This window comes from Balaenoptera musculus, chromosome 8, assembly GCF_009873245.2.
Source record: "Balaenoptera musculus isolate JJ_BM4_2016_0621 chromosome 8, mBalMus1.pri.v3, whole genome shotgun sequence".
NCBI lineage: Eukaryota > Metazoa > Chordata > Mammalia > Artiodactyla > Balaenopteridae > Balaenoptera > Balaenoptera musculus.
In genome coordinates this window covers 16,898,364-16,921,285 of record NC_045792.1, presented here as the reverse complement: position 1 = coordinate 16,921,285, position 22,922 = coordinate 16,898,364, and the positions used below count along the sequence as shown (strand labels likewise).

General features: G+C 42.9%; 1 protein-coding gene across 7 annotated transcripts in view; it reads right to left on the bottom strand.

Annotated features, from left to right (window-relative positions):
- Window positions 1-20,667, bottom strand: part of CADM1 (cell adhesion molecule 1) — a 322,060-nt gene extending 301,393 nt beyond the window's left edge. For all 7 annotated transcript variants that reach the window (XM_036860676.1, XM_036860678.1, XM_036860680.1 and 4 more), the window contains exon 1: window positions 20,504-20,667. In XM_036860676.1, coding sequence (XP_036716571.1) covers window positions 20,504-20,636 — 133 coding nt within the window. In that variant the 5' untranslated portion in view covers window positions 20,637-20,667. The remainder of the gene's footprint in view (window positions 1-20,503) is intronic.
- Between the last annotated feature and the right edge of the window lie 2,255 nt (window positions 20,668-22,922).

Genomic DNA, 22,922 nt, shown 5'->3' with positions numbered 1-22,922 from the left:
AATTTATAGTCACATTAATTTTAACTCTTGGACAAACACTACACTCTATAGCTTCTTTATATTCACTATAGCACAGAGCCTTCTTGAGTCGAGTCATGGAGTAGGTGCCATTTGTCACGGGAAGTAAAGGTGGGAGATCTCACGATCTTGTTTCTTCTATAAAATGATCCATTTCACTTGAAAAATACTGGCTGTGCACTAGACATCACAGATTCCCCTAAAGAGTTCACTCCTTCTGGGAGTTTACAGTCTCAGAACCTGTAGACTATATTTCAAGTAAAAGTCTGTAGTAAGATTTTGGTATACATGCATTTCTGTGCATCAGTATTCTTTAAAATGTCATAAAACGAATGGGACCACACATGAAAATTTTGTTTCCAAATTCATTCCTTATGTTAAGTTTTGAAAGTGAATGCCAATGTCCTTCTGCTGTCTCTCAGTTTTGCTGGTTATTAGGCTTCAAATCACTGTCATTGGGCAAGCAGTGAACATGCAATAATTATTTCATATTTTTCTTTCTCCTTCTCTATCATCTTTAAATCCACAATATCTCAATCCAACTGATGTCAGTAAATCCAGCCTGTCCCAACATTTCTCTAAAACTCTGAAAACTATTTGAATGAGGTGTTGAGCAGCTGTCAGTTATGGATTTGAAAATAAAAAAGAGCCTGAAAATTGTACGTCAGTATAAAAAGATTAGGTGAAGCAATTCAGAATGTTTAAGAACTTTAAATCAAGTTAAAAGCAGTTACTATGGCCAGACTTCATGAAGCTCTGCTTAAGAGTCGCATTAACCTGGCAGTCAAAACTATTTAAAATAAAGAATGTTTTTTTCACATTTCACTCACTTTCGGCATCAACTAAAAAAAAAAAAAAAAGATAACAACGTGAATTGGCATACGGCAGTACAGTCATGTAACAGTAACCTCCAAGATTTAGCTTTCTTTTTTTTTTTTCCATTGCATTTATTTATTTATTTATTTATTTATGTATGGCTGTGTTGGGTCTTCGTTTCTGTGCGAGGGCTTTCTCTAGTTGCGGCAAGCGGGGGCCACTCTTCATCGCGGTGCGCGGGCCTCTCACTATCGTGGCCTCTCTTGTTGCGGAGCACAGGCTCCAGACGCACAGGCTCAGCAATTGTGGCTCACGGGCCTAGTCGCTCCGCGGCATGTGGGATTATCCCAGACCAGGGCCCGAACCCGTGTCCCCTGCACTGGCAGGCAGACTCTCAACCACTGCGCCACCACAGAAGCCCCAAGATTTAGCTTTCTAAGGAAAAAGCTAGAGCTATTAATCTGTGCACTAGATGAGCTATACCCCTCTAAGGCCAAAAGGGATAATTCTTCAAATGAAGAAAGAACAATTAAGATATTCTAGAAGCTTTTAGGTATGAAAAGCAAGAGAGAGTAGAGAAAAATGCACAATTTGGAGACCCACAGCAGCTGAGTCTAAGATTCAATACAAATCTACTGAATTCGGTGTTAAGTCAACACCCTCACCCAAACCCTCTTCCAATAATGATAAGCATGAGAATTTGGCTTCTTACTTTTTAGTGTAGAGCTATGCTGTCCAATATGGTAGCCACTAGCCATATGGGGCTATTTAAATTTAAGTTAATTAAAATGAAAGAGAATTAAAAATTCAGCTCCTCAGTTACACGAACCACATTTCAAGCGCTCAATAGTCACATATGGCTAGTGGCTACACTACTGGATGGCACAGATACAGAATCCTTCCGTCATCACAGAAAGGTCTACTGAAAAGCGCTGGAGACACATGGCTGGAAAGTTTCAGCACTCCACTGCTTAACTGAGTTCCTTTCTGATCATTCTACCTATAGGAGGAGACTTGTCAGGTCCTAAAGGTAATATGCAAAAATTCCACAAGGATTTACCTTTTACATGGAAGAGTTAAGCAAATGCAGACTACAAGTCAGCGGACTGCCATATTGGCCTGAGCTACACTCTCACTAGTCAAATGTAAATCAAAATGCTCCCACACGTCAATTTAATTCGTGACCCCCTGCTGACTAATATGCACTAAGGAACCATGCCCAGTCTTTCTGGACTTCACGCAGCTTGTTGAAAGCCAGGGTAGCAAACATTCATCTACCTAAAAAATAGGAGTTGCCGTTAAGCTGACCTAGATTCTTCCTGCCACCCTGAAAGGGCTTCCCGCACTACACTAGGATTTGTTTTTGTTCTCTGGTGGTGGTTGTTAAAGAAGCACACTTCCAGAAAAAGCTTCCATCTATCCTGCCTACATGCTTAAGCCTGCCAAAGCTGTCATTCATTACGTGAAATACAAGGACAACTGTGAGGTTCGTTAATGTGCTTTTTATTCAACATCAACCTCTAGAATCGTAATTAAACCTTTTAAGTCCTAGGGACAGACTGAACAGGCTCTCACAGCCCCCTATACAATGAATTTTAAGGCACAGTGTGGTGTACCAGTGTACTACAATGAGAACCGGACTCATTGGAGTACTTTCAGTCCAAAAACCTGGAATCGGGAATCAAATAAGTGTTCCAACATCCTAGCTGTGTGACTGGCTAAGTTACCTAATTTCATTCTTATACAACCTCCTCCCCAGAGTTCATCCACTTTCAAGACAATCCTTAACTGCTTCAAGACTCTTCAGCAACTTAGTTAACAGACTTCCAGCCCACATCAACCCTGCCTACAACTCCCTCCCCCTTCCACAGCATTCATCTCCAGTCCTCTGATGAGTCCTGACTAGTTCATCACAGCTCCTTATCCTGTCCCCTAAAAACACACCTCCCTTAAGGTTCTACCTCTATGACCCTCTTCAGGATCCCTCATACACTCCTCTCCAGCACCTAACACAATGGCACACATCGGGCATCTCAGTACATGTGTATCAAATAAGTAACTGAATCAATGCGTCATGTAGAATCAGCTATCAACTCTTTACAGATGACTTTCAAATCTGTATCTCTAGCTCTACTCTCAGCTTCTCTCCTAAACTTGAGCATCACATTTCAAATGACCTTCTAAACATTTCTACTATGTTCTAATGGTAGCTCAAGTTTAACATGTCCAAAACCAAGCTCATTGTCTTCCCTTACTAAGCCCACCATGATATTCTGATTTCTCTTCATTGGAACAGCCACTCTCCTAAGCCACTCAAGTTCCAAATCAAAGCATGCCTTCGTTTCTAGTCTTTACTTTCCCTCAATCCCCATTCTCCTGTCAATTCCACCTCCATTCTTCCTCCACTGCCCTAATTCAAGTTTTCATAAAGTCATACCTGAACTATTATACCCCTAACCAATCTTTCATTTCTAATCTAATCACAAACCATTGCCAGATTCATAGTCCTAGAGCACCAATCTGACGTTACTTCCCTGTTCAAAATCCCTTCAATAGTTCCCAATGACATCCAGAATTAAATCTAAATTTGGCTTTCAAAGTTTTTTCCACAATCTGCCCCTCAGTTATCTTTTGCTAATCCCATCTCTCACATGCCATTTTAGCTTGCCTACCTGTAAGCCTTTACTCATGTGGTTCTCCTTCAACCTGGAATGTCCTCTCTCCTCACCTCTTTCTGGGTGGAAATCTTCCCTGTGTTTTCGAGACTTCATTTAAATGAAAAGCCCTCTACACTCCAACTCCATGTTAGCTCCCTTCTTTATATCCCTCTGATAGAAAGACAGAGATGACAGTGATCTGAAATCTCAGCTCCTTATCCAGTCCTCTGCTGTGGCCACAGTCACACCTTCGGGGACCCCAAAGAGAATATGAGGAAAGGAAAGATGAGGCAGATGAGCATTCCTTGTTATTGCCTATGACTTTAGCCTCAGCCCAGATGTGATCTCAGGAACCAGGGCATCATTCTCTCCAGCCTTGTTGTTTTGAACCTGAAGGACTCATTCTGTTTATATCTGTGGTTTTCAAACCTTTTTTAAAAGAGTATAACACTTTTTCAAAGGGCCTCCTATAGAGATCCAACATATAAATGTGGAACTTATCTTGCTGAAATGGTACAGTGCTCTGGGAACTAGCACCAGATAAATGTTATAAAATGAATTTAACTCTCATGAGTTATTCCATTATAAGTAGATTATATATTCATCTTTTTTTTTTTTTTTTAGTCTATCCTTTTCTTCCTCCTTTGGTTCATGGAAAGTTCAGGCCAAAATCCTGAAGGTGATGACCTCATTTAAAAATATCCTAAGACCTTGAAAAATATTCTATTAAAGCATAACTCTGTATGCACTCACCTTATGAAACAAGGATAAAGGGATGTCATCATGGCTAAATTAATATTAAAAATGAAACATCATTTTTGGTTAAAAAAATAAAGGTGAAGAAAAGTTCTGCTACTTCTTTAGCCTGAAATTCTTTCTGGACCAGATTCATGCTATTGCATGAATGGAATACAATGCTGGAGGAATAACATTTCAAGAGGAAAAGAAGACTGAACATGGTGGTTATTTAAAGAATCATCAACTTGTTTGCATGCAAATGACCAGAATAATGAAATAAGCAATCCTGCCAACAGGATCTAGAAGCAATTGTTTTTAAATAGGATGCTTGAAGCATTAGCCACCTAATTCTAGAAGAAACTGACTTACTAATCTTTTCTTTTTCTTGGATAATACCAATCATATATTATATATGAACACACTGACAAAATGTGTATTTCAAAGATATAATTTTTCGTGAACATCGCCATCACATCATTATTTACTTGACAGTAGGTCACACTGATAAAGATATATTTACCAAGATTTATAGTGGAAAGGAAGGGTTTAATTCCTCTGCCTTGAAGGATTTCTTAAGAAGGCAATCTCTGAAAGAGTGTCTACCAAGATAGAGAAGATGGCAAATGGCACAAAATCAAGGAAGATATGTCATTCCACTCAAAACCTCAACTAATTGCAATAATCCACACACGATGCCTAAGAAGTGCAAGCTGTGTAACCTAAGACAATAGAGAGCTATATAGCTACAAGGGAAGCATCGAAAAAAATGCTACAATTCCCCATAATTCAAAGCATTTAAAGCACCAAACACAGCCTAGGCTGGATGCATGCCTTAGGCAGGGAGAAGAGAAGTCTAAATGAATGGATGTGACTATGAAGGAAACACTTTAGAAATAGGCCATAAAAACAAGTTATGATAGGTCCTCCTCCCCTCCCAATACTGTCAGGTAGTTAGAGTTATTGAGCAGACATCACTTACGACAGTGAGAAAAAGGCTAGCCACCCCCTCCCCTTCAAAAACGCCTCGACAAGGTCACAGATTTATCAGTGTCACAAATGCATTTAAAAAACACTACAGCAATAAACTCTGGTTAGAGTGGGTTCCACCTCTATATTCACAGGAAAGAACAAACTCCAAACTTCTCCTAAATTAAAAGGTAACATTAGCAAACTCTCTCTCCCTCTGCCTGCATATGCAATCTCTCCCACCTTCCATGGAAGAACAACAGGAAATCTTCTTTCTGTTTAAAACTAGATCAGTTGTAGGCAATTAACTTTATAAGCTTAATTTTGCCACAGTCTTATTTAGCACCAACTACCCAGTCACACAAATAGTGGAAGCATCTCCACAAAACAGACTGCCCTACCCATCTCATTTTTTTAAAACACAGCAACAAGCCATTTCTCATGTTTGATCCAACAACTGTGATCTATTTTTTGATCCTGAAGCCACAGACTCCACATATATCTTTATTACTGTACAAGGAAAACTGTTACCCTGAGGTTTAAATTTTCCTATGTGTACCATGCCTCTCCTGAGAATATATCCGTTTTAAGACAAGGCTCTCATGAAAACTGAGGGGAAGAGGGGCAGATGGCCTCAGACAGAAGTTTCTTGGTTTGTTGCTGCAACTCTAACGTGCCAGTATGGCGCTAGCAATGACACAAAGTCCAGCCATATCAGGACTGTACAGTGATTAAGTAAATGGAAAGAGGTTCTCTTACTTGGGCTGGTATCTAAATCTCTCCAACGACTGCCCAACAACCAAGTATGAACAAACACGCTAGAAGTCAGTCCTTCAGGCTATGAAAACATCAGATAGTGACAGCCCTTCATCCATTAAGAGAGAACAAACAACGTCTACTAAGAATTACAGTTCTAAAAGCCGATAACTAGACAACCACTAAATCAAATTCATACACAAAGGCCTCATGCGAATTCTAAACCCCAACTACCAGTATTCATGACAAATAAGAAAAGATAGGCTATATACGTACTGGAAATCAGATTGTGTAACAGGAAAATGGTGAGTGAATAAACAACCTTTGGAGTGATGCATCTTTATGCTGCTCTTCAAGACTGAATTATTATTACCATGTTCTCTGTTCACATTTATGCTGACGATTTCATGGGCAATGGAGACCTAATTTCCAATTCATTCATTGCTTTAACAAATGTTTATTGAACACATACTATGTGTAGGGCATTAACTCTATGCTGTTAAGGATACAAAGATGAATAAGCAGTAGTCCCTCCTGTAGAAAGGCTAGGAGACACCTATCTATGGACACACGTCAACATATGATAATGTAAGAAGTGTTAAATATCATGGGATGGCTAGAGAAATTGTAAAAGAAGTTGAAAGGAAAATATTACATTCAGGCTGGAAAGCACATTAAGATTTGAAAAAGAAGCACTGGACTTGGGTCTTATGTACGCACAGGACTGAAACATGCTGATATGGAAGACCAGAGGATGGGGCATTTCTGCTGGTGAAAACAAGTCTGACAAGTATGAAATGCACAGGTATAGAGAGGGAACCTGGGGCAATTTGGAGAAAGATGCTTGACAGGAAGAAAGAAGATAAGTCTGGGAGAGCCCCTAAGGAAGTACAAAAGAGGGGCACAAAGAAAAGGCACCTAACCCACCTGAGAGGTCATGTAAGTTTCCTTGAGAAATTGGGAGCTGGATCTCGAAAGATATGTAGGAAATGGCATCTAGATAAGCATGCTTCAGGAGGAGGAGGTGACATACAAAAGGCTGAGAGAGCGTGGCGTATCTAGGACACATTTACTTTGGTTAAGTAAAGAACATGGTGTGCAGCTCCTAAAGCAAGAACACTGTGTGCACAGCTGGCAAGAGGTGAGCTTGAGAGGAAGACATAAGTCAGGTGATAAAGGGCACTGTAGGCCACACTGGAGGAGTGTAAGTGTCATCTTTAAGGTGCCAAGAAAACATTTCCAGATTTTAAGCAAGAAAGTGACAATCTAATATGTGTTTCAGAAAGATCTGCCTAAAAGCAGTGTTAAGGATGCATTAGAAGGGATGACACTAGAGGTAAACAGACCAATTAAGGGACTGTTAGATCGGTTTAAATCTACTTTCCTCATCTGTAAAATGAGGATAAGGGTAACTAAGACAGTGGTGGTGAAATTGACAGGAGTGAATGCAAGAGACAAGCAGGACTTAGTTACTAACACAGGGGGAAAGGGTAGCGAAGGAGGAAGTACTCTAAGATGTTTCCCAGATTCACTTAACTCATTGGGCAGCTTGGTGATACCCTTCATCAGCATAGAAAATATAGGATAGTGGGAGGTTTGGAGAGCAAAAATGCTAAGTTCAGTTTTAGACATCTTGAACTTTAGGAAAATGTACTTAAGTGTTTAAAACGATGGGTTTTGAAGATAGACCTGGTTCTACCACTTATTAGTTGTGCCTCTTGGACAAGGGTCCTATCATCCTCTCAACTTCCTCATCTGTAAAATGAAGCAAGAGAGATAACTACTTACAGGGTGACAGTAGGGATTAAATGAGATCCTGAATGAAGATACAAAATAATAGTTGCTGTTTTGTTGTTAGTATTATTTGAGGTAACTGTGGAATATCCAGATTGAGATGTTCAATAGGCACCTTTGGAACATGGTCTGAGGTTTAGATGCAAAAGGCTGTGCACTTTACAGTAAGTATAACACAATTTTTTTAAAGGGGTAGGAAGAATTGGGGCATTGGGACTTGAGACATAGATCTGCCAATTTACTGGATGAGGAGAAGGGTAAACGATGACTGCTGAGAAGCAAAGTAAGGCACAGTTAATGAACAGCAGAGACACACATTGTATTATATGAAAAAGGGCAGTCCCTATTTTCTTGCAAGTAATTTGGTGAGTTAAATGAAAAAAATAAAGCATTCTTCTAACTACCCAAAGACAACTATTACCCTAGAAGGAAGAAATGGAAGAGATATGAATATTGTAAAAAAAAAAAAAAGTTTCTAAAGTGAAATAAAGCCAAATGGGGGTAAATCATCAAATTAATATGAGAACCCAGGATTTGTCAAATAAGACATTACAGGCAGATGTTAACACGGTTTATGGAAAAGTATGAAAACAAAGAACAACACTACCTATTATTTTTTCAAAGGAAAAATAGGAAAGATACATGAAAAAGGAATGAAATTGGCTACTACAGGAAGATGGGTGGGAATGGGCCAGGAAGTACAGGGAAGGGAGTGACACTTCTTTACATAGTTTTGATTTTTGAGCCATGGTAATGATTTACATGTTCAACATATAAACTTAAATCAGCAAGGATAGGTAAAACACTAAAATTGAATAGAAACAGAAATTAATGATCCTAAGTATACATCTCATTGATAGCACACACACACACACACACACACACAAGGCACTAATTTGGAAACTTGTGAACACAGTACTCTGACCGTCAACCTTCACTGGATCTATTTTAAAGGCAAAAAGAATGGCAAAAATCTTGAGCTTCACTTGGCAGTTTTGTCATCTACAGTATTCTCTGTGGAGTAATTCCAAAACTATTTTTTGCATTAATTATAAGACACTGATATGGCTGGGAATCAAGGTTCTCACCGTGGGGGGGGAAAAAGTACAAATAAGGAATGAGAAAAGGGGAGAAAGAACCTTAGTTTTACAATAGAATTGAAGACATCAGTATGAACTCATGATTTAAATAAATAAGTATAAATTTTAAATGTATTCAGATATATATAAATATAAATAAGTTTATTTATATAATAATAAATATACATGTAATCTCCTAGTTCTGTCCACTGAAACAAGTCAACTGCAATGAACACAAGTCTTTGGTATCTAAATACCAGTTGCCCACTAAAAGGAACCACAGCTTCTTGCGGAAAGAGCTGATTCCAGATTTGGAGCAGGGAAAATACAAGGTGAGCTTAGACATCTTCTTGTGACATAAAATAAGAAAGAACTTAAAAATCAACAGAGATGTGTCAAAAGGATACAAGAGCCAGACTGAAGGGGTTCCCTTCAGCCAAATTTGACGGTAAAGAAATATCACACTGAAATTTTTTTAAATTTATGAGTCCACTGTGATTTTCAAATAAAAAGGAGAGGATGGGGGAAAGGCAAGCTCTTCTTTATTCAAGAAGGCCTCTGCCCAATACAGGGGAATGACAATTAGAAAAAGCACAATTTTATAAACACTGGTGTAATATTTGATTTACACAAGGTTTATCAATGCTGCTAAAACCACTAGATGAAGTGTTTGAGAACAGGATCTTCAATCTCAAAATATCCCACAAATCACTTATTAATGACAAAGGGACAGAAGTGGAGAAATCTGTAAATCCACATCAACCAAGTACTAAACATACAGTTAGCAAAGGGATCAACCTTGCCACCGCTAAAATTAGGACAAACTGCTATTATGTTGCCCTTGATGTGATGTTAAAAGGTGGCAACATCAGCTGTGCCATGTTCCTGCCTATGATTACAGTCTGAATCAAACTAGGAGGAAACAAGCAAACAATCTGTAGAACCGTGGGACATTCCACAAAACTGCAGATCTGGACTCAACAAAATGTCAACACCATGAAAGACATCCCACACACATACTCCTTAAAAGAACCTTAACAAACAAACAAAAAAGTGGAGGGCAAGGGAATGGTTCTAGATTAAAAGAAAAAGAGACATGAAAACCATATCCAATGTGTGATCTCCAATGGAGTCTAGATCAGGGAGGACAAAGAAACACAGATAAAGAATATTACTGGGACAACTGGGGAACTTTGAATATGGACTAGACATTAAATAATATTGGTGAATATTAAATTTCTTGAATGTAATGAGGTTGTGGAAGAAAATGTCCCTATTCTCAGGAGTCTGGTGCTGAAGTATTCAAGGGTGACGTGTCACTATGCCTGCAACTTGCTTTCACATGGATCAGAAAAAAAAAAAAGACATGTGCGGATACATTATTTAGAGAGCTAGAGATAAAACAAATGGGCAAAACGTTGACAGTTGATGAATCTAAAGTAAGAGGTGTACAGGCATTTGTTATACTTTCAACTTTCCTGTGGTTTTGTCAGTTTTCAAAATAAAAGTTGAGAAAACCAACTGTATCCCTCAGGAATCAACCCACCCAACTATAATTGCACCAAACACAATGCCTGGTATAAAAGCAGACGCTTGATTTAACAATAATTTTTAAATTCTCATTTTTCTTCCAAGTGCCTTATGGGTCAGCTACAGAAATACAAGTACTTGATTTAAATATAGTATATAAAATATAAGGGGTAAGTAAAATCATAAAGTCCTGCCTGTGTTAAAAGGCCCAGAAACTTGAGATTATAATCACTGTCTATTTCTCCAAGGTGACTGGATAATTCCGTTTACTTCCAAAAAACATTCAACTCCAGGAGGGGTCTTAATCTTACTGCCACTTTATTCTTCAGTTTCACCTTAGAGACAGTTGAGTACATCCTGAATTAATCCTTTCAGCACAGAATTTTTCAATATTCTCAAATGTGTGAGGGATTTACAAACATGATTAGCAGTAGTAGTAGTCAGAAACATAACCCCCATCACTAAACCGTGGCTGTTTTAATGAAAGCCATATATATAAAATACTTCCTTCTCAAGGACATTCATACATATGATCTTCTCTTATTTTTAACACCCTGTAAGGTAGGTTGTTTTTGTTGTTTTTAGCTCTTAAGCAAAGCACTAGGTTTATACTGTTCTGTAATCTAGACAAGGTATTCTGCTTGCCAACCTGGCCCAGAGATGGAGAGATTTGCTTCAGGAAAGGGAAACAAACAGCAACTAACATTCACGTGATTACTAACAAAACTAAAAGAAAGGAGACAGAGGTCTCTTCACAATGATGTGTGCGCACAAGATATGCACAAGGAAAAGTGAAGTTCAGTGTCATTTAAGCTAATCTCTAGTTGAACCTTTTAAGAGATAAAACCATTTGAGCAGTAATTTAGTACTGAATTAACTTTTTTTTTTCTCCCTATCTTTGAAGTTTTCATTGTTTAAGTAAGGGTTTCTGCAAGAGAAATGAAGCAGGGTTCCTCTTCTACTCAGAAGCTGTTGATGTGCAGTAACTTCTGCATGGCTTGGCTTATCCCAGGCTGATAATCAGCAAAGAGCCAAATACATACCACATTTGACATACGACCTTTTCCCCCAAGACCGTCCCCAAATACTCCATGATAATCAAGTGTTCATACCACTGAATTATCATGCTGCATAACCTTCCAGTAGCAAAAACTGAACTCTGCAGGGGAAGGATGCCAGACGAGGAAAAAAATAAGGGAAGAACCATGGCAGATATTAGTACCAGATAAAGGCTTTGAAAAGATCCTTCAGATAACAGGTTTAGCAGTTAGACTGAGAAACAAAGATTTCATTTTTTTTCTTAAGCCAGTAACAATTCACCCTCTATGTAATCGACTAAAATGCGATCTGCCACAATGGGAGAGATGCCTGTGTTTAGTGAGATAGCACTGCTCCCAAAGTCAACGCTATTTAAAGTGTTAGCTAATAAAGACCTGGGTTTTAGTGCACTTCCTTCTGGCTTCCCGGGTAGTACTTCTTAGCAACTGATGCACCGAAAACATGAGCACCAAATGCTCCTCTAAGGTTGCATCTTTTGGAGCATCTTCAGAGGGGCTGATCTCATGTATGCCAAGTCAGCAGCTCCAGACCAGGCTCTCTGACTCTGACCCTTCCAACGTCTCCAACTCCTCAAGGCTTAACATTTTGCCCCAAAGTCTTACTTTGCCAGCTTGTAATTTGTGAATTCAGTTACACTATTTTCATGCTATAGTAAATGCCTGTATTCCAGCACGTACTACCAAATAGGCACAATACACTTTCAGCATTCTAAGGTTTAAAATTTCATTAAAATAATGGCAATAATATCTACATATTGTGGCTTACTGGAAAGAAAGACTCATGTATACACCTGTAAAGCAGAAAAAGGAAACGTCTGTGTGGGCATATATTTTAGATAAGCACGTGTTAGTTAAACTGAAAGATGCAAAGGAAAGATGTTTGTTCTCAAGGTGGGCAAGGAGATTCAGCCGCCCTACAATTATAAACCAAAACAGTTAAGAGGAAAACCGATCAGAGAGCAGTGTTATATGCAAAGGCAACCAGCTGAAGGCTGATCAGGGGAAACCACTTTCTTCCTGGGTTTCACTGGAGAATCATCAGTCTTCCAGTCTCATCGGGATTGGGCTGAAAAGTGATAAGAAATGAGGGCAATTAGAGAAGGAGTGAGAGAGCAATTGAGGAAGGAACAACCTTAATACAAAACAATGTGGATTTCGAATCTGGTGCAAGGAGCAAGAATTTGAGATTAGGTTTTCTGCAAGGGCATGTCCTGATCCTGTCCAGGAAAGAATTACAGCTGTGGTAGGAGGACTTAAATTCTGGCTCAGAGAGCCTAGGATCAGGGGAATTGGCTAGGGAGCTTCTGCTAGTAAAACATGGTTTGGAGAGGACGTTGAGGCTTCCAGAGAATGTTGTGGAGAAATAATCAGCCCCATTTTATCCCATTTTATTTCAGTCCAAGGGTGAAAGATAAGGAGGGGAAAAAAGACTCCAAATTTCAGGGCCTTGGAGACCAGGATGACAGTGGTGTCACGTGCAATAATGGAGACTTTGTGAAAAGTTGAGATCTAAGATGAAAGGTTCAATTTCTGACATGTTAACTTCTAGATTATTCCTAGCCAAGTGGAGATATGGTACAGATAATGGGAGAGATGGGGCCCGGGAGCCCTCTGTTTTTAGGGAGATTCCTCCCCACCGCCTCCAGGGACCTCATAACTTAATTCCAACTTGACACTGCCGTCTAGTGCTGGATGGCTCAAGAGGATTTAGAGTGCCTACCTTACCAAGGAAGACTGCCACGAGCAAGCCACTTATTCTAGGCATTTTTAAAAGTCCATGCCACTAGAATATCAACATCAAACACTGAGTAGCATTTAAATATGAAACAGAGCACTTTCATTTCAAGGCTATTTAACATTTCTGAAATATCAAATGACTATATTCCAGTAAAGCATCTACTAAAAGAAAAACTCTTCCCCACCCCACATCTCTCGTAAGATAATCACCCCATTCAAGACACCTGTCAGTCATAATAGATTTTTCTTAGCGCTCAGTTTTCTCGAAACCTTACCGCCAAGCTCCTCTTTTGAGTAATAATAAAGGCCACACATCACTTTTGCTGTGCATATATATAAATACCTCCATCTCCCTTTCTTCTAACCCTAGTTCAAGGCCAACTGCTCCAAAGCTTTTGAGAACCAGCACTGGAAGATCTTCAAAGAGAAAGTGCCCATTAACCACAACAGCAGCTGCTGGCTAGAGCCTGCAATTTAAATCTCTGAAAAAGAAACTGTGGCTTCTGAAATTTAAACAAGGAGGTGCCACTTGTAATTACAAACATTCCAGTGGGTTCCTTCCTTCATTGATGGTTTCCAAACAAAGGCTTTTTATTCGGTTTTGGTGGCGCTCCCCAAACCCTAAATGTAGACATTCCTTTGTGCTTTTCTGGTGCCGTGGCCAGCTCAGAAGAGGGGCACAGGAGGCGGGTTTTTACCCGGCCAGGGCGGCTTGGACCCCTCAAAACCATCTCATGTGTAATTACTTGTTTGGCTAGAAACCAAAAACCCAAATGCTTCAGATTTATAGTCCACGTTAAATACATCTGAGAAAGAATTTCTTAAAAGATAGACACACACACACACACACACACACACACACACACAAACAAAACCTCACATTTCACGAACCCCGGAAAATGGAACCAACCTATCTTCCGAGAAAGCAAAGAAGTTCCGAAATTAACACTGAAGCATTCTAACATTTCCAGCTGAAATTAAAAATTCACATTTTAAATTAATGGGGCAAACACTGAAAAGTGAAAAAGAGTAACATTTTCTCTTCCTACCACCCCACACCCCCATCCTACAAAAATAAGGCCCAAAAACTTACAGCTCCCTAGGGGTTTCCCACACCAAAGGCATTTTCTGATCACTTCAGTTACAGAATACAGGCTGAAATTAACACTTAGCCAATTCGAAATGGGAAAGGACATCTTTTTCTTTGAAGCCATATATTTACAAAACGCAAAGGCACTTATACCACGGAGACATTTAAGGGAAAATATTCCGAATGAGGGTATCTCACAGCCATCAAACTAAACTAGCCTTTCCTACAGAAGTCCTCCTATGGAGAGTATTCATTATGAGAACATCTAGAAATGGCCAATCTCACCAAGGGTGTTTTCCATAGCTCGCCACTGAGGAATTAGCTACAATTACTGCACATTTACACAACCATATTTACACAATAAAACTCATCTTATCCGATCCAAACAAAACCTTGCTCAAAATAAACCAAACCACACGAAAAGGTCTCCTCAGTGCAGGCAGTAATCATGCTCTGGCTTTTCTAGCTCCCGCCTCAGGTTCTACCCACTGTAACAAGCCTTCACTCTACCTTCCAGGGTAAAGCAAGAGTAGGATGAAAATCTGTATACCAGTGGATAAAATGTACATGTAGCTAATGATACTGTGATTATGGGCGTAGAGGAAGAGCTGTATCTTACAGAACTTCATTCTAAAGTAATTTACGGAAGAAATGATAGGATGTCCAGGATTTGTTTAAAATAATCTGGGAAGGGGAGGAGGTGTACAGAAGGTAAATGAACCACGGGTGGATCATTACCAAACCTGATGACCTGCAAAGAGGGTTAATTATGGCATTCTCTCCACATTTGTGTATAATTGAAATTTTCCATAATAAAGTGAAAAAACAAAGAAAATATGATTGACGTAAAAAAAAGGTCATCTTGCAACAATAAAATAATTTTTTCTTTAAGAAAAAAAATTAGGGCTTCCCTGGTGGCGCAGTGGTTGAGAATCTGCCTGCCAATGCAGGAGACACGGGTTCGGGCCCTGGTCTGGGAAGATCCCACATGCCACGGAGCAACTAAGCCCGTGAGCCACTATTACTGATAAATAAATTAAAAAAAAAAAAAAAAAATTATTCTGAGCTTTTTCCCAGCCTTAACGGAAAGGCACAAGTACCTGGTAAGAAAATCAAGATGTGTTTTTGTTCTTGACTTAAGGACCACCCTTCCTTGTTTCTTATGTGGAACCAGTTCTCCTGTGAATCTGACTCCTTGAAATGACAAAACAAAAGCTTAAAAGTCTAAAGCTGAGGCTTCTGTGCTTCTGTGAAGCCTAGTTTTCACGCATCGGACTTAAAGGACCGGGACACAAATCCAGAGCTCTCCTCTACTCAGGTGCTTTGGACAACAACGTTCATGTGTGACTGCCAAATGAAGTCCAGAGGTTTCAGAATGACTTGTCAACACTAAAGACAACCTTTCCAAAAACTGGTCCTTTCTTCCCAGAGGTCACACCTCTGACCCATCGGTTTATTACGCAGAACAATAATTACTCTTGCTGCCTTCAGAATACAAACTCTTCCTACCCAAGATACCATCTACCCACGATGCATATCCCTAACTGGGCATCCTTGCTGGGAGGTGGAAGAGAAGGTTCACTGGCTGGCTATCAAGAGACCAGCTCGCCATCCAGGAAGCATAGCTAACTTAGCCTCAGTTCAGCGGTAAGCACGGTCCTTCCCTCTCTGGGCTTCGGCTGCCTCATTGCAAAATAATGAGATTTTGCCAGATGATTTCTAATATCCTTCCCCTTTCAAAAATTCCATGATTATAGGAATGTCTAGTTCCTCAACAGGTGATATTAAGAAAAAGAACTTGGCATTAAAATGTTATATTTTCTATTAAATAATTTTAAACGTGCCTATGAACGCTGGCTGAGCTTCTGTATACGTACATATATATACACATATGCATGTGGATACACACATATTTGTGTGAGTACACACACACACACACACACACACAGGCTGATACCATTAGGTGCTTATATGGGACTAATTGCTTACAACTAGAAGCAGCAAATTTTCAATTCTGCAACAGATGTCGCTGTGTGATTTCTCCTTTCTGTGCTGGATTTTCAGTTGAAAATGCCCAGCATGATGGTCAGTACTATTCTTCCCAAGAAAGAGATACAACATTTGAATCCTTCGGATTTATTTCGTAGAAAATTTCTTTATATGCTGGTAAATTTCCATTCAAATCATAACATTGATTAGTTTGGTGCAATTTAAGAGATTCCCCTGCATAAAAATGGGCCTTCTGTTAAACACACAGGCACACACAAAACCATTTTTAAAATGTAAATTCTAAGTGGCCAATTAAGCATTAATATGTCACATACAGAAACTGAGAGATTGAGTTTATATTCACAGCAATATTATCAAGTTTTTAAAGCCTGAAAATCACTTAGCAATATAGGCCAAGGAATAATAAAAATTCACTATGTATAATAAGGCCAAAATGTACCAGGTGTGGGCAAAAGTCACTGAAAACTTCAAGAGCACCATTCATGACAATGACAATTTTGGATTTTAGTTTTCACAGCATTTCTTTAAAAATAAATAGTAAGGCTAATATTATAATTGCAAGACCTCTTACCCATCTGACATTCACTATCAACCACTTCCCGACACATGTCACAGAAAAGTGACATCTCTTTCCACTCAACCGATATATCAGCCGAAGACCATCCATCTCAACAGGTAGCTACTAGCACTTTCTTCCGCTGTAATTCAGAGCTGGGAGAAAGGATTTGAAAATCTCCTTTTTAGACCCAGGAACCCATTACCTTCTGGGGTTTTAGAGGGAGCCGAGCAAGCTGAGCAGAGCAGGCAAGGAGTCCAGGGAGTCGAGGGCAAAGTCAGATAAGAATATGAAGTCAGGAAACGAGAGAGGAAGCGCCAGTGTCCTGCCTTGGCTTCTTCCCTGTCCCACTCCCCTTTACCAGGAGGGCCATTGGGAAAACTGGATAAAGCATGTACGACACCCACATGAATAAAGCTCTTTGTTCCGGAGAACTGCCTGCTCTTTTATTCCCCCCTTTTTCTGTATTTGTTCATTTCAAAAGATTGCTCAATGGCTCTCTTGTTCCTCCAAAATGTCCCAGGCAAATAATGCAAGCTTGTCTCGTCACACAAGTCACTAAATGAAGCCTTGTGCGTCTCCAGTGACACACTGTAAATATAAAGTGGCATTAATGAGGGATATTTTATCAAAGCTATCACAGACAAGTGCAAGTCCCTCCCGCAGCTATTGGATTTGAGGCAGGGAAAGGCGACAATAGCAGGGCGGCACTTTTGTAAAGTCCCTATCCCCGGTACACAAGCCCCAACAGGCCACGACAAGCAAAAACTCAGTTCCTGGGCTTCCCAGCACCACCACACATCCCCACCCATCAGCCATCCCCTCTACTGCTGAAAATGTAAGAGGAGGGTGATCAACCACGGGTTCACTGTGGGTCAGAAACAACATCATGCATGCACCCCAAACTAAACGGGCATGGTTTACACTGAGGAGTGAGCTTTGACAAGCCCATTTTAGCTGCATTTCATTAACATCCATTTCATCCAAACACCACAGGAGGGATGGGAGATTTTCTCCAGGGGATAGATGGATTCAGTTACAGGGGAAGACAGAACCTGGACCCACTGCACAATGGCCCTTGACGGCTAACCCAGCAAGGCTGTAAATGAAACAAGCCTTATGAAGTTAAAAGGCAACGCCAACAGGTTTCTCTAATCCTGGGAGTAGGAACTGGAGGTCTCTGACAAAGCTTAAACTAAGAGGAGTAAGGAAGAGAAGTCCCCTGGTCCCCACCTGAAATCTACTCTCCGGGTCTAGGACCTGGGGCTAGGCCAAGACCCCTTCTCAAACTCAGCACCAAAAAAACGCATTAAAGGAAAAAAAAAAAAAGATTTAAAGAAAGGCGCCTCACCCCCTCACTACAAATCAAACCCAATTACTTTCTAATTTGAACACAATCTGATAACAGCGTACAAACAGGGATGTACACAGGAGCAAGAAGCTGCTTCCATGGTAACTGGCAACAGAATTTTCTTGTAGCTTTGACATGCACGGTTGAGTTCCAGACCGCTCCTTTCCAAGTCAGCATATAGCCCTCGCTGGGAAGGCAACTTCTTACCGCGAGATAGTTACAAATACAGTACTGTTGCTACTACCCGGAGCCTTCAATGAGCAGGCTGGACAGAGGAGGTATAATCTGATGCTGCTCTGCTGGCAAGCGGTATTGCACGGCTCCCATTTTTAGTCCAAAGACAATATCCCGACCAGCGCTTCCCCCCCCACCCCCGCCTTTTTTTTTTTTTACAGCCAATACAAGTCTATTGTTGCCTCTATTATGCGCCAGTTACCGAGCCTGTAACGCTCACGTTTAACCGACACTGGCGCTTTTTACAATGCAGCAGAACGAGGGATCTCTTTCAGGAACATTTCATTGAACCCATCGAGTCAGAGACATCACCCGAAATGAAGTTGTAACCACACCGGCATCGGCTGAACCCAATTATCTCGTAACTCATAAATTAGGAATTCACAGTGCAAAAACACATAAACAACATCCGGAGACAGTGGCATGGAAGAAAAAATCCTCAGCTCTGGAACTGAAGCTGCCGCCAGATTCGCACACCTATGGATCCCCGATAGGTTCCCCAAGTCGAGCTCCCTTGCAAGCCTGTCTTGGGGTGTGGGGGGGAAACAACCACCCCGGTATCCCCCCAAATCCAAAGCTAGCACCCCCAGATCTCCCCATTTCCTACAGCGTGTCTCCTGCGGTGTTTACGTAACTGTGTGTCCTCTAGCGTGTAAACAAAAGGCACGGCCCAAGCGGAGAGGCACCCCGGGAGCGGCACGGTGGCCCCGGCGCTGCACCCGCCCGGGTCGGGGGCTCCGCAGGTGGGGGCTGAGCTCTCGGTGTCCTCCGTCACTTGTTGCTCGCGGGTCCTGCGGCTTCCGAGCTGCGAGGAGGGGCTTTGCAGGCGCCGAGCCCTGCTGCATCCCCTCCTGCACCTCCCCGCCCCCCGCGGCCCTGCGCCTTGGAGTCCCGGCTCCCTGCTCCCAGCCCGCAGCAGGCGGCCAGGGGCGCTGGGACGCCGCGCGGCCGCCAAGCGCGGCGGTGGTGGGAAGGGGAGGCAGGGTGCAGCACGGCCGGGCTCTCCGCTGGGGAAGAGCTCCAGCTCCCTTTTGTTAGCAAAAGCAAACACTGCCCTCTTCTTTCCCGACCGCGCCAACGCGCCCGGCACACGGTCAGCCAAACAGCGTGCTCCAGCCGAGTGCTCCGCATCTTCAGGGAAGGAGCGGGGCGCGCAGAGCCGCCCCTGGGCAAATTCCCAAGACAGCTCTGCACGCAGGGAACGCTCGGAGGCCCGGAGGGTGACCGCCTGGCCGCAGAGGCCGCGAACGCTCCCTCCACCACCCTCAAGCTGCCGAAAATGACAGGCAGCCTGGAAATCCGGGGTCCCCACTCGCGGCGGAGGACGCTGTGGGGTAGGCGGGCTGCGGGTTCCCGGCTTCTTCCCGCAGAGGCGGCGACAGCAACCGCCCCCCCGCGGGGCCGGGCCCGGGGAACTTTCGCTGCCTGGAGCCCGGCCAAGGAGACCCGCAGCCGGGCGGAGGGGGCGGAGGGGGCGGAGGGGGCGGAGGGGCCGCGATCCGGCTGGAAGGAGACACGAGGGGCGAGCTGTTCGTGGACAGGGGAGAAAGGCAGAGCGCGGGGAAAGCAGGAGCGATCAGACAAATCTGGAGATGTCCTGTGGACCAGTGAGGAATCGCGCTGGAGGGGGCCGCTAGTCGGCCATGGGGAGGTTTCGGGGATGGGGAACGGGGCGCCCGCTGGAGAGGTGGGGGCGAATGGGCAGCCCGGGGAGGCGGGAGGACCTGCAAGTTACGGGGACAACAGCGAGTTAGGGAGGGTCCGGAAGGTTCGGGGGGGTGCTTTTGATCCACCCCCTTCCCCTATATTCTCTAGCCCCCGAGCCCCACATTCTCACTCCACTCCGCGCCCCGCGCCAAGCCGGGGAGAAAAGGTGTGGGTGCAGCCATCCCTACGAGCTCTAATTCACACCGAGCTGGGCAAGGGAGAGGCGATTTACCGACCCCCTCAACCCCTTCCATTCTCAGCCCTGAGTTTCCTCTCCACTCTCCCTCCGATTTGGATTTAGGAAGTGGGGGAAGGTTGTCATGGAAACGTTTCCCCCCTCCATGGCTACGGCCACCGGGGTGCCTTAGGAGATTTCGGGGGCCAACCGGCCGGTGCCCACACCTACCTGTGGGGATCAGTGCCGCGGCAGAGAGGAGCAACAGCAGAAGCCGGAGTCGGAGACCGGGAGGCGCCGCCGCCGCCGCCGCCACCGCCGCCGCCGCACACTGGGGTCCGCTCGGCAGCACAGCACTCGCCATGTCGGGCACCTGCCTCAGACTGGCGGCTGTGGCTTCCTCCCGAGCCCGAGCGGACAACTAATGAGATGCTAATGACATGCGCTGGAGGCGGAGTCCGGACCGACCAATCACATCGCCGCGAGCCGAACCCGGCTCTCGGAGGACTCACCCCCTCCCCCACCCCGCCCCCTGGCGCTGGCTTCGGCGGCTCGCCCGCGCCACCTAGGGGCGGGGCCAGGGGGAGGGGCGTATGCAAATATGTTTATGTTAAAATTTGTTTTCGGTTCCCCGGGATCAAGGAAAAAGTGTTCTCCTGGGCCCGTGGCGCACAGGGGCTCCGGCGCCGGGGGCGGGTCTAGCTTCCCGTACACCTTTATTAGGAATGTTTATAGGAATCGCTACATCAACCAGACGACGAGAATCTCCCTAGGAGGCTCCCCTGCCCGGTACGCAGAGTGCAACTGGCCTGGAAACAAAACGTTGCAAATTTCCGTCACTCACCTTGCACCGAAGGAATAGATCTTTGGGAAAAGGGGGCTGTTCGGGAGTAGAGAGTGAGAAGGCAGGTCCCCGGATTGACAAAACAATCTGGGAGAAGTGCATGCGTGCTTTGCACGTCCGGCGGAGCGGGAGAGCCCGCTCAACAGCCTAGCGGTAGACTTGGGCATAGTTGGGAGAAAGGAGCCGGAATCGGGATCTGGGATTTTCGAGTCTCTGTGTTTGCGGTAGATTCTCGGGAAAGGTAGATCGAGGAGGGTTGGCTCCGGCTCCCCAGCTTGCTGAAGGTCTCCTTCCTGGCTTTAATGTATATGTGATATATGTGTATTTAATATACATGATGCACATGTATTATTAGATAATTACGATTACACACACTCAACAAAAAATCTTTTCTGTGAAGGCTTCGGGGTGGAGGGCGGAGACGGGGTGTGAAGAGAAGGTCTGCCATCTTCCTCCTTCAGGGCTCAAACCCACTCCTCCCGCCGCCCCTTTGCCCCTTGTCCCGCCTAAGGCGGCTGGGGACCAACAGGTGCTCTGAGCTTCCCGCGTCTCTGGGAGAGGCTTTCCAGGCTGAAGCGACTCGCTTCTCGGACTCGCTCTCCCTCCCCGAAATTGCCTTTGCTTTCTTCTGAGCCAGGCAGCCGGCTCTCTTTGTTTGTCTGCTTTTTAATTACTTATTTTCTTCCCCTCTAGAAGATCGTGTGCTCTCTGACCCTCTGTTGCTCAAGCATCAAATTGAAGGACGAGCCATATTAAGTGTAAAGGTTTATAATAATTTAAGTATTCATAGAATGCAGAACAATAAGATGTAGGAAATACAATTTGCATAATAAATATCAATATCACAGCAGCTAAAACAAACCATGACAAATTATCTGTGGCTAAATGACCAAGAGATTACTGAATGTAAATTGCTAAGTCTGAGCTCTAGTCTAGAGGAGCCCTCTGTCCTCATCTTGCTAAAAAATAAATAAATAAATGTTACATATCAAAAAGGAAGTCAAGATCTGCCAACCCACCAAATGAGTTACACTTAAAAACAGCCTCCTATTATCCATTATGCATAAACTAATTTCAAGACTGCCCTGTCTTCACAGGCCTGGATATTCTGCACTGTAATTACAGTCCCTAATACATGAACTGCAGGCAGCCCTCTAGAAGTCTGGAAAGCTCCAGCAGGCAAACAGCACAACATCAGGCGGAAAACCATCACCACATGGTCACCGGGATAATGTCCAGTCCGCAAAGTCCTACCTATTCTTATCACCTCCAGAAGTAAAGCTACCTCCATCAGACCAAATGCAAAGCAGAGTCCCACCACAATCAGGATAAAAAAAATTGAGGCCATAAGTATGCTGAAAGATGTATAAACTATAAAGTAAGGTCCTATATCCCAGTCAATCTAGCACCCTAGTGTAAATTTATACTTGCTATTATTCTTATTATTACTACTTTTGCATTTATTGAGGTCTTATTAAGTATGTTACATGTGTAATCTCATTTAATCCTTGGAACAGTCCTCAGGGCACACAGTATTCTTTCCCATCTTGTATTTTTTAAACACAGAAAGATTAAGCAATTGCCCTAAGGTCAAAGTTTGTAAGGTGCAAAGCTTATGCAATTAACCACTATGCTATACTGGGCCTCAATAAATATTTGTTAAGTGAATGAATAAATTTCACATTACAATGCATGCATAATAAGCATAAGCTACATTTTAACATAAGGTGAAAATATGCCAGCAACTCAGAAACATTTTTTTAAATAACAGGATTGCATTATACTCCTAAGGAAAAGCATTCCTCA